At 35.6% G+C, this 13,078-nt stretch overlaps 1 protein-coding gene across 1 annotated transcript in view; it reads right to left on the reverse strand.

The window, feature by feature from the left end:
• SPATA17 (spermatogenesis associated 17) overlaps window positions 1-13,078 on the reverse strand; it is a 125,535-nt gene that overhangs the window by 89,557 nt on the left and 22,900 nt on the right. Inside the window, exon 5 of the mRNA XM_019739978.3 lies at window positions 8,654-8,757. Coding sequence (XP_019595537.2) covers window positions 8,654-8,757 — 104 coding nt within the window. The remainder of the gene's footprint in view (window positions 1-8,653; window positions 8,758-13,078) is intronic.

Raw genomic sequence — 13,078 nt, forward strand, 5'->3', positions numbered from 1 at the left:
CCCAGCTGTTTATTGCAGATAGAGAAATAATTCATGCAGGCAATAGGCCGTGGTGGCAATGACACTGCATTTAGTAAATATGCAAACTGTTCACTTCTAATTAACCAAGCTAGAGGATGCCCTTATTAAACGTATAAACTAAAAGTGCCTTCCTGACAAGTGATGAATTGTTACATCGCACAAACTCTTGCCACAGAATTATTGCAGTGAACTTGGGGCTTAACTTCATTAAGAGATCTTGTGGGATAGTTAAATGAGGATGGACAGCATAACGAGGCTTCCCTGACAGCCAATGATATCTCAGAGCTTAATGGAACTGCACCTTTCCTTCTGCCCTGCCTAACTGTTCAGATTCTCGATAGAGAGATAGACTGTGAAAGTGTGAAGTCCATTTAAGTTCAAATAATAAATATAAATGAAATACCATGACAGCCCACTGATGGAGGCTACCTGACAGTTTACCCACCAAATGAATCTACAAAACAGCCACTTTCTTAGGATTCAAATATCATGCACGTATCAAAAGTGGAAAATCTATCACTCCTTAACTTAAAATGATTTGTTGAATAAAAACAAATGGTCTTATTGACTAGCAGTATAATATCTTTCCAAAAGTACATGGATGGGTTTTATAAAAGAAAATTAGTATAATACAGAAATTACTCTGAATATTGACTCTGACTGAGTTCCATTTAAGTTCACCACGTAATTAGAAATAGTTCATTGTCTATATTCCTTTGCTTAGCCTTACTTCAAGATAACTATTCATTCTTTACCAAACATCTATACAGGCATTTCTATCCCAGTTAAGGATCTTATGGAAAATACTACTTAGAGGGAAGCCCTAACATAACAAAGCAAAACTAAAATATTTCTATCTAAATTGTAGAATGGGTAATAATACCTACTTCACAGGACTGTTGTGAAAATTGAAGGTTATAATGAGAATAAAGAGCTTAGCACAATACTTGGTATACAGTAAGTGTTCAATACATATTAACAATTTATAATGTGCTTCTGTGACAATAGCTCTATTTGATTAAAAGATTAATTCCTTGTGTTTTCAATGGGAGGTTCACTCTGAGGTTTGTTAAGACTCTACATTTGTTCTTTTATCTACATCGCACAGCCTCTGAGAATATAAAATGTGTGAATTGGCATTTTGGGTAATATCAGAATATTATTGTAAATGTTTGCTTAATTACAAACCTATTGTAAAACACGAAATGATATATAAAAGTATTATAGATTCTAAGAGAATCAGACTTTGCCACTACTGAAAGTCTAATATAGTACTCCCAAATTTATAATCTATAACCTAATTAATGAATATTTAGGTACTATGAAAGACTATATGACCCCATCTTCAAAACAAATTATGCATTCATATAGTTATATACAAGTGTTTTTTTGTTGTTGTTTTGTTTTTATTGGGGAAGGGGAACAGGACTTTATTGGGGAACAGTGTGTACTTCCAGGACTTTTTTCCAAGTCAAGTTGTTGTCCTTTCAGTCTTAGTTGTGGAGGGTGCAGCTCAGCTCCAGGTCCAGTTGCTGTTGCTAGTTGCAGGGGGCGCAGCCCACCATCCCTTGCGGGAGTCGAGGAATCGAACTGGCAACCTTGTGGTTGAGAGCCCACTGGCCCGTGTGGGAATCGAACCGGCAGCCTTCGGAGTTAGGAGCATGAAGCTCTAACCGCATGAGCCACCGGGCCGACCTACAGTTTTTTAAATGAACACTTTAGATCAAGAACTGCAGCCAAAGATATCAATATTATTATGAAGATAAAACTTCCATATCTTAATGAGAGAATACTATAATCAAGCATCAAAATAAAACATTTAATTAAGAAAGGAGCCATGTCTACGAATAATCCAAAAACAAAAAAGCTTTATAAATGCAATACAACTTAGACTCCACACTTTGAAGAAAGGTTAAGATTTAAAAAAGTAAAGAAATGACACTCATTTTTAAGGAAAGCATAACCATAATAGCTAATATTGAGTTCTTACTAAAATAATTATGTGTGGATTTCTAGTAAGATAGTGAATGTGTGCTCTTTTGACTACACTTCCTTTCTCAAATCAGCCAAATGAACAAAAAGGACAAAAATATGGGGAAAGACAAGGAGCATTCACAACCCCCATCATAAATTAGAAATTGAATGGACGAAGCGCATCTGTCATATTCAATTAAATTTCAACCACAAGCATAGGGTATTTTCCTTATTCACAGAGTCTGTGCAGCATGAGGAAAATAACTGAGTAAGTTTGAAGAACCTAATAAGAACGGCAGACAAGAGGGATGAAGGCTGGGGGGGTGGGGATGCAGGCCTGAAGGAAGAAGAGAGTGTCCAAGTGAGGTGAGGACAGAGTAACCTGTGCCCTGACCTCTAAACTCCAGGCCAAGCCATTGGAAGCCGAGAGAAATGGTTAATAAATTGAGAGGGCTGCTGGGATCCTGGGGGGCACCCGTCACGCAAGGCAGCCCAGGACAGTAAAAATCGGCCAGGACGGTAAAGAGGATCAAACAGTGTAGAGAGGGTTTGCTTCGCACTCACAAGTCTTCCTTGGCTCCTGAATCACATACAAGGTCCGAGGAGTTTGTGTACAACCTTTTCGGGACAATAAAGATCTAAGTGGAGAGCCAGGGGTCAAGAGATGATGCAGAGTCTGGTGAGCTAAGCGGAACCACCAGACCTAAATCAAGCTGAGACTGAGGTCTGAGACCAGTTACATCAAATGCGAGTCTTAGGGCCAGAGGCCCGCAGAACTAGAAATATGCTGCTAACCACAGAGCTGCAGGCACCAGCCACTGTTACCAAAGCATGTCAGGGCTCCCTCTTAACCACCAGGGCCACGGTGGGACATAAGCCCTTTCCACTCACAGAAAACATCTCAGAGACGAGGAGGGAGAACTTCATTTTCAAAAGAAATGATGAAAAAGACTGACTTGTTTTAAAAGATTATTTACTCCATTGGGCCAAAGTGGACTGATTATTTCGTTCCTTGCCCTCTCCCACCCCAAGGCTGGCAGGATGGAATGGAGTTGAAGATTCCATAGAGAATATTCAAGTCAAAGGAATGAAGACTTATTGTGTGTCACTGTAGAGTCGGCAGATGTTCTTTCATATAGGCAGGAGCAGCTTTGAGTTTATCCTTACATCTCGGAGGTCTCATCTTTTCCTGTATCCTGGCCAGGAAACTATTTACAATGTTGATAAAACTCTTTGATGCTTAGATTTCATCACGAGGATGGTTGGTCTGAAATACTTAGCCATCATCAGACAAGATAACATCCCTAATGTGATGTTTGTCTTGGGCTTACCGATCAGGGCCTGGGGTAGATCGCCAGCTAAGGGCCTAAACCTCACAACCACTGCTTATAACCACATCAGTTTGGGGTAGGGAAATGGGTTTTCCAATGCCACGAGGTTCCAAATTATGACTCTCATTAAGTATACACACATCCCTTAGCAAAGCACGATTACCTCCCATCTCTGCTTACAGACTGGCTACTTCTAGTCCAAATCCAAGTCCATCTAGTATTTCTCGCAGAAATCTGCTGAACGAGGTCAAGAGGAGGCCACCTATTCCAATATTCTGAAATGTACCTACTAGTTTCATTAATGTTGAAGCCTCCGTGTGAATGATGTGTGTCATGCGGTAGGGTAGGTGGGAATCTGAAAAAACATTTTACACTGCACAGTAATGGTTTCTAATCTGACACCAAATTGCCTCTGGGAGTCACATTCTCGTTTGAAAAGTACTGTTACTTTTAATACTTAACTCCATTGGCCATGACCAAGTTGCTCGGAACCCCCACTGCAAGGAAGTCTCAGAAAGTGAGTTTTCCGTTTTCTAGCTCTGAAGGCAGAGAAGGCTATCTACTAGAACTTTGGAATGGGTTTCCAGGGAGCCTGGTTATGCTATACGCCACAACTGAAATACGTAGGACTGGTACAACTTGCAACGATATAAAGGCACAAAGAGGCAGAGTGTTGTATCTTTTTTTTCCTGAAAAAAGACTGAGTTCAAACCTCCAGATCCACTCTACTAAGGTCTGTGACCTAACCCAAGTGCTTAAACCCTGAGTTTAGTTTTTCATCTTTAAAAAGAGCAATACACATCCCCAAATAGATAACATGTAAGGTGTCGCACACATAACAGGTGCTTAAGAAATATGACTTACTGTGAGCTGGCCATTGTTCACAAGGTCTAAATCTGCCCATACAAATTTTTAGCTTCATAATTAATTATGACATTTCTGATTACTACATACCAGATGGATCTTTCTCTTATTGCTACCATGTCTCCCCGAAAATAAGACCTAGCCGGACAATCAGCTCTAATGCGTCTTTTGGAACAAAAATTAATATGAGACCCGGTCTTATAGTAAAATAAGACTGGTTCTCATATTAATTTTTGCAGCTAAATGCACATTAGAGCTGATTGTCCAGCTAGGTCTTATTTTCAGGGAAACACGGTACATACCAGAAATGCACAGGTATGCGATACGAACAGCCAGAAATTTTTGCTGAATCCGTAACTAAAGTACTTTTATGTTTGCACCATTTAAGCAACTACTGGGTTCTAATGCTTTTTATCTACGCTGTGCACATGTCTAGGGAAAGTTATTACTATCAAGAATGTATTCTATATCAGGAGACGAAAGTCCAGATTCTCTTGTTTACATTCGTATTTTCCCACTGAACATTAATTTTGACTTGAAAACGGAGTTGGTGAAGTTCTGAAGAAACCGTACGTGACAGCACAGGAAGGGCAAACCAACCCTGCTCTCTGAATTTTCACTCTAGTAGTTACTGCTTTGAGTTTTGGGGGCTGCACATGTCACTAGTCAGAAAGGACATGTTGATTTCCTTCATGTTTCTATTTCTTTGCTAATTAAAGCACAACTGGAAAGAAGCTGCCGACATAGCTTAATGTATTAAGAGTCTTCATGTCCGGAGAACTAGAAATCTATTTTAGCTCTGCGTTTCCCTGATATAAAATGTTACCTGAGCCCAATGCTCTTCAGTTTTGTCATTAGCCTAATGCACTTGTTGACTACGTATGATTTTTCTGCCACAGAAAGATTACTTAAAGACTCCAATGGTTGTTATAGTGAGGCTCCCAGCTAACCAGTTATAAAGATGAGACATTATCTTTTGAACTGAATTTCCTAGAAACTATACGCATATTCATAAAAATCACTCAAAGTCTTTTTTATTTATCCTTGAGAACAAATGCAAATTAGCAGATTACAGAGATAGCATTTAACACAAATATTGATATAAATATTTTGAGACAGCAAGCTGTTAGTTTGCTGTTAATTCTGGATTGTGATGATCTCATTGGGAGCACCACTAACAGTTTAACAGGAAATACAGCACAGAGAGAGGAACTGTGAATTTTAAGAACTAAGACTTTCTCATAGTTCCACTGGAAGTTGTCCACATAAAAATAACTGCAATAGGCAAAAACCAGAAAGTCTGTTTTTGATATGGTGAGTTAAGTGTAGGGATGAATGGATTTCAGAATAACCAACAAAGCAAAGCACACAGCCCAGTCCATGCCAATACGGCAGAGCTACCTGGGATCTTGAAAGCACCAGAGGCTGTTCTCATAAATGAGTTATTCCACCAGCACTACCCAGATCATATAATAAAAAAGTTGACAGTGGATTTTAGCAGATGGTGCCTTCTCCAAGGTAGCATTTTGGCAATCATGTCAATGAATCCAAGAGCTCTTAAATATAATACTAAATTGGGATAATGGTCATAATAATGATAAACCCATTGGTAGTTCTTCTCCAAAACTTTGAAAGACCAATTCAGTGATTTGCGAAGATGCAGCCGCATGTGAGAAAATCTTTTCTATGTATTGAAATGCAAAGCAACCTTTATGCTTCAGGAGGATATGCGATATTTCAATAATACCTTTTAGTATTATAAATATTTTTAAAATCTCACGATAAACTTAGAGCACTTTTAACTCTGGATTAAGTTTTTAAATACATAATTATAATGTGCATGCAATAATCTTGATTTACATGCACTATCACATCCATCTTGGTCATGGTAAATGATAATTTTATACCATACACTTTACTGTGATTCCCTTTTGCCATAGATTAGTCTCACTTAAATTTTCCTAGTGCCTTTAAGGAGTTCAAAATACTTCGAGTTTTATGGTAAATAAATATACAGATTTTGTGTCTTTCAAACATATTTATTACACATTAAGCAAATGATCTCAGATTTAAAGGGAAATGGGAAATTTTCTACTCATCAAATGCAGAAATCCTTTCTACACAAGTCCTGACATTCTGCTCTATGCATCTCTTCCATCTGACCGTTCCTGTCTTGCACCCTTTGATAATAAACTGGTAACCTAGTAAATAACTGGTAACCTGTTTTTCTGTATTCTTGAGTCTTTCTAGCAAATGGTGGAGGTCCTGGGAATCTCCGATTTGTAGCCAAGTTGGATAGAAGTTGTGGGTAACCTGGGGACCCACCACTTGTGATTGTCATCTGAAGGTGAGGGTGTCAGTGAGACAGTCTTGTGGAACTGGGTCCTTAACCTGATGTTATCTTCAGGTAGATAGTGTCAGAACTGGGTTAAATTGTAGGCCACTTAGCCAGTATCTGGAAAGTCATTGGTATGGAAAACCCACACTTCTGATGTCTACAAGTATTGGGCATAGAGTGTGGGTAGATAGAAAACAGAAGTGTTTTTCCTTTACACTACAGTAATTTCCATGCCATATCATCTACTCAATTCCTCTAATACACCAAAAATAAAACAAGACCTATAAATTATAACACAAGAAAGAAAATTATAACTAACCATATATATAAATGTGGATATACGTATCCTATATAAAACATTGATATAATTTAGTAATAAATCAAAAGAACACTCAATAATTTCCCAATAATATATATTCTTAGCACATAATGATGGTTTAACATGAATATATCTATTAATAAAAATACAATCAGTATTTTTCATATCATTAAGTCAACAAGGAAAGAAAACATCATAATTATTTTAATAGATGATGGAAAAGCATTTGTGGCATTCAACTTCTATTGTGTTTTAAAAAATCTTAAGAGTGGTAGAAATAATGCAAGAATAAGTCTATAATATGACAAAGAATACCAGGATAAACCAAATTGCCAGCACTGATACACTAGACTCTCTAGTGACTAGACATAGGCTCAGTAAAATCAGGAAGAATACAAGGGTCAATGGAAAAAACCACCTGTTGAAGACAAGCTACAGGCCTTTCAAAACCACCCGTCTACCAGTTTGTCTCTTTGAGGTCCTTCTGCTATTCAGGGGTGGGACGAGTATGACGCAAGTGAGCCTCTACAATGTAAAACGTAAGGATACACTCTCAGGGTTGCGAAAGGGCACGGTTGGCCCTTACATGCCCTTGACAGTGAGAATGCGTCCTTAACTTCTGTGCCTTCAGAGCCTAACTTGCCTTACCGTAGTCCCAGCCCTGCTCACACTCCCTCTTCACTAGCTCTTTCCCTCTGACAAACTCAAGTCTGCCATTTGCCTGCAGCCAGCTAACCTCTAGGAATTTGGATTTCTTAGAAAAAGTTAAATAGCTGTCCCCTATGGCCCACACGTTTCTGAGTTTTCCAGCTTCTCTCACTGACTACATACTATTGCAACCTCTACAAACATTTACTGTTATTAAAAAAAAAAAAAAAAAACGAACTTCACAAATTCCCTATATTTAATCTCCAAAGACCAGATTTTTTTTTTTTAACATACACAACATATGTGAGATATTTAAAAGTCAGGAAATTAGTTTATAGATATTTCTTAGGATAGACATAATTTTAAGGTCTCAGACAAAACCTTTATTTTAACAACTTATTGTCAATTGTTCTCTTTAGTTCAAAGAATTTTGCAAGTAAAATAAGACAATGTACGGGGCAAAACAAAGAAACTGTTAGGTTGGTGCAAAAGAAATTGCAGTTTAAAAGGTTAAAATTCCAAAAACGGCAACTGCTTTTGCACCAACCTAATACAACATAAAGGCCAACTATTATTGGTTAGACTTCCTTGTTATCTAAATAGATATTAGGCATATAGTCACTTACATATTATTAGAATGGGGCATATTGCAACACAAAAAACTCACTATTTTTGCAGTAATATGAAAACTTAATATGCAGAGCTTTGGTAAAGCAGACTGAATATTGTCGCCATAACTTTACTTTGCATAAATCTACAGAAGACATCATCCTATGACCTAAGTCCGGGTACTACCTTTGTACGTCTTCAAGGAAATAAAAACTGCCAGTAAAGCCATCCATGCATCATGTGCCATGATATTTCATGCTTCTTTGAGAGGCAAGTTTTTGCTACTGAACATGTTTCTCCAAACACATCTGAGGCAAGTCATGCTTAAGCGTTCATATCTAATGGCATCATTTTACAGATAAATTTATCTTCAAAATGAAGTAATTTTACTGAAGCTAAACTCTTTCGCATAGGACCAAGGCAGAATATAATTTAATTTACAGTCAAGATCACAAGATCAGAAATTATTTCTAAGTATGGTAATGATAAACACCTATCAAGTAACATGTTTAGAATTTTCACTAGTAGATTTGTGATTAAACCACTCACCTAAATGTATCATTGGTCTCTGAAACAGCTCTCAGGTACTCCTTCAAATAAAAATAATTAAAGCAGTATTTCCGAATCCTATAGCCTCGCCATCGTCTCTGAATCTATTGAAGTAAACAAAGATAAAATATGCCAGTGAACATTTTTCAGCGAAAACATTAATAGTTCTTCAAAATCAAGGCAATGATGGACGATAACTCATATCAAATAAAGTTTAGATTTCTCCACTAATCTAACCATATATATATATATATATATACACACACACATATATATAAATGTATATATGTAACTATATATATATATATAAGTATATATATAACTCTATAAATACCACCTACATTTATAATGAATACTCATAGAGTTATAAAATATTGTAAAAACAAAAACATCTTTATGGATTATTTGTAAACATGTATAATTGTTTCACAAATACTAAATGTGAAATTAACTACTGAAAGATCAAAATTTGGTTTGCCAGTTCCTACCATTTCCATTTCCTGATCTGTTTGTTTGTTTTGTTTTTGTTTCCCATAACCAACTGGCTTGAAGATTTTATTTGGTCTCATTGAAACCAGTTTTTTTAAATGGGCATTTAAAATTCAGTGGTATCAAAACCTTTCACCAAAATGTCTTGTATCTTCATGACATTTTAATATTTCTTTAACAATAACAATAGCTAACATTTATTCAGGTCTTATTATGTGAGAGCCACTATTCTATGGGGTTGCTTTATTTATTCATTTAATCTTTAGAACACTCCTGTGAGATAAATAACTCCTGTTAACTTATTTACAGATTAGAAACCTGCCACAAAGAGAAGTTACAGAATTTTCCCATAATTTTACAGCTATGAGTGATAGATCCAAAAATCGAATTAGAATTTCAGAGAGCTTATTATCTAAACTTTTGCAATGTGACTGAACTGCAACATTCAGTGAATGAACATTTCTGTTGAAAGTATCCGGCTTTTTTTTTAGATGAGAAGCATGCTGAGGGTCTAAGAGAACATATTTAAATGGACTACTAGATGCCTTGTAACAATAAACCTCCTTAAGCACTATCTCTTCCAATACCAACTCCCTTAGAAAAACTCAAAACAAACAATAATAATGTACGGATCTTAATTTTGTGGAATACAAAAATACCAAAATACTTCAACTTCTTTAAAGGAGTAGAGAAAGACGAAATAGCACAAATTGAAAAAAAATGTTAATTTAGCCTTGCATAAAGATTTAACTTCATTTCCTAAAATTTTCCATCAGTTTACATATACTTACGAATTACTCTCATATTATGAATGAGTCTCTTTTTGGATATGAAGCCCTTGCAATGTTTTAGACATTTAGCTAGGCTAGAAATACACTCCTCTAAATGCTTATTTTAATAGGAAAAGGTAATTAATATAGAGACTACATCTTAATCCACTGGGTTTTAGCCCCGAAACCTATGCTTTTCAAACTAAACATGTTGAGCTTAAAATTTTTATGATTTGAATGCTGGATCTATAAGAATAAACAGGAAAAAACATTCTACTCAAATTCTGACTGTTTATTTTCTTTTTTAAATTATGGTCATTTAAAAGGTATTTTACACTCTGATATAGTAAACGTGAAAATTTTAAAGACGTGTTTTAGTGTGAAGAAAAATAACTGAAGATTTGCAAAACAGCTTGTAAGAACAACTAAATCAAAAACAATGATTCTAGAAAGTAAAGCTAACTAGACTAACAAGCTAATATAACAACACTGTGGAACGTTTTTCCAAGTATTTTTCAAATAATCTTATTTTATAAATTAATTCTTTAAATTAAGAAAAAATATTTTTTCTAAAATTATATATTCAATTTAGAAACTCCCCCCCCTCCAATTTAACCAAAATCATATTACAACTAATAAAGAGAGGAATTAATACAAATCACTTTCCTAATGAAAACGAATAATTAATGGGGATATGTATACATATGTAAATCACACATGCAAATAAGTGAATATTTTCCCAGTTTACCTAATTTAATCATTATAGTAGCATTCTAAGGTAGAGATTATTATTAGTCTCATTTGATAGAAGAGGGAATTGATACTTAGAGGTATTAAATAATTGCCTAAGGTTTTATAGGTGGTTAGATGGCTTCAAATGTTTCACAAACTTTTATCACATGTACAGGAACAACTGTATTAAAGAAGAGAACACTTGTAAATAAAAACACAGACAGAAAATCAATCATGAGCAATAGAAATGACTCAGGAAGCATGGGAAAATATTAGGATATCAGATAACATTAAAGGGAGGAACTACCTAACACATGAAAATATCATTACATTCTAAATAAAATTTGATTAAATATGCCAGAAAACCTAACAGATGCATGCTGGAGTACTAAGAAGGAAAGAGGGAAGGTGGTGATTTATGATTCGAGCATACCAGATTAAAGCCAGAAAGGACAAAAACTGATACTGGCTGAAAAATCTGTGCCAGTAGGAAGGGTACTGAAAGAAGCCAAGGGCATGGCCTCCTTCTCATTCCAAAATGAGCAACTCTAGAAAGCACACCAACCACCCCACAGAGCGTATGTACAACTGCTGAACTCTCTGGGAACCTTCTCGTACCCTAACTGCTTCAACTTCTACCCAAAGGCAGGATAAAATTCCTTTCTGAGACAAACCCTTTTATTCACAGTTGGATCTTAAAAATGCATGCTAGGGAAGTGATGGTTAACAAATTAAAACTCATTCCACATTAAAGTATAATCAATCAATCTCTAAGTGGCTTCGTCAGAGGTAAAAGGAGCTGGCACAAACTGGGCATTTGAGTAGTGAAGATGCTACCATCCAGGGAAGGGAAGGATAAAAAAATGTATTGAGCTCCTTGAATGTGTCGGGTATTATATGCTAACTGCTTTAATTCTCATGATGGCTTGTGAATGAGGCATGATCTCCATGTTAAAAAAGTGAATGGCAGCCTGGCTACACACCCAGCTCTGTGTTACTCCAAACCCTAAACGTCTTGAATTTTGCCTGCATTTCCTACTGATATCCCAGCACTAGTTGAATAAACTTTGAATTTTTTAAAAAAGTACTTTTAAGAGGCAAGATGACTTTTGGTAACAATATTTGCTCTTAATTTCAAGGCAAATAGGTGATGACTTCCCCCAAAAAAAGCTAGTATTCATGTCCTTTGAAGTAATTAGCAACTTTCAGAAGTGATTGGTATAAAACAATTATTGTCATTGATCAGCTCTGAATAGATAAGTTTAGACAAAGTCATTGTGTGCTCAGCAGATTACAGCTTGTTAACTGGCAACTTCCAAATGACCTCTTAAGCTAGTCAAATCAATGATGCATATTCCTCATTAAGTAACATCAAAATGTAAGTGGTCTTATAAATAATGTTTATTTTAAGCACTAAAACAAATGGCAAAACCTTCACATATCAAAAGTCATCTGCTCATAGAAAAGATCTTCCCTCTCTTGGGTTAACTTTTATGCCTCAAAATTCACAGCAACCTTAATGTTATCAAAGGAGAAAAAAATAATGTTTTCTCACCTAAAATTAAAATGAAAACATGGACAACAAATTCACTAATAACCTAGTATTAATGTTCTAATTGTATATGAGAGCATACAACCAGAACTCTTATTCATAATGATAATTTTAGTTATTAGAATGTTCAACATTCTAGAAGACTACACAGTGAGCATAGAAAAGCGGGTTGACTAAATTTTCAAAGATAAGGTGTTTAAAAAATGGTAATATCCAAGTTTTCATTTTACTGTGTTTCCCCCAAAATAAGACCTACCCAGACAATCAGCTCTAATGCGTCTTTTGGAACAAAAATTAATATAAGACCCAGTCTTATAGTAAAATAAGACCGGGTCTTAATATAATGTAATAAATATATCGTATGATGTAATATAATGTAATATAATATAATATAATATAATAATACTGGGTCATATATTAATTTTTGCTCCGAAAGACGCATTAGTTCTGATTATCTGGCTTATTTCGGGGAAACACAATAGGTGTCACTGCATTATCATGTCAAAAACGTATACACAAATGTGCAAATCTTAACTAGATATTTTTAGCTAGCTGAAAATTCTGGATAATTATTCCATATGCTTCTTTTCTTTAATATTCTGCTTCCCTACTCTAGCTGACTTCATACTTCCTTGTTCTATACTTTTTAAAAATCCTTGCATAATAATTTGATACTAGAAGGAGTAAGAGGGGAGAAGAAATATTATTTTGGACCATGATGGAACATTTAAATATTTGTCCATCATCAGGCAAAAGCTTGGAGTTGTCTAGATGGTCCCTTCCCTTCTTATTCCTTAGGCTGATATTTTGGGATATCTTTTTCTGAGTAAATGAAACTGTGTCTTACTCATTTTGCATGCCTAGAACTTAATATAAAGTGTA

The sequence above is a fragment of the Rhinolophus sinicus genome, chromosome 6 (assembly GCF_057876585.1).
Source record: "Rhinolophus sinicus isolate RSI-liver-muscle chromosome 6, RSI-T2T, whole genome shotgun sequence".
Lineage (NCBI taxonomy): Eukaryota > Metazoa > Chordata > Mammalia > Chiroptera > Rhinolophidae > Rhinolophus > Rhinolophus sinicus.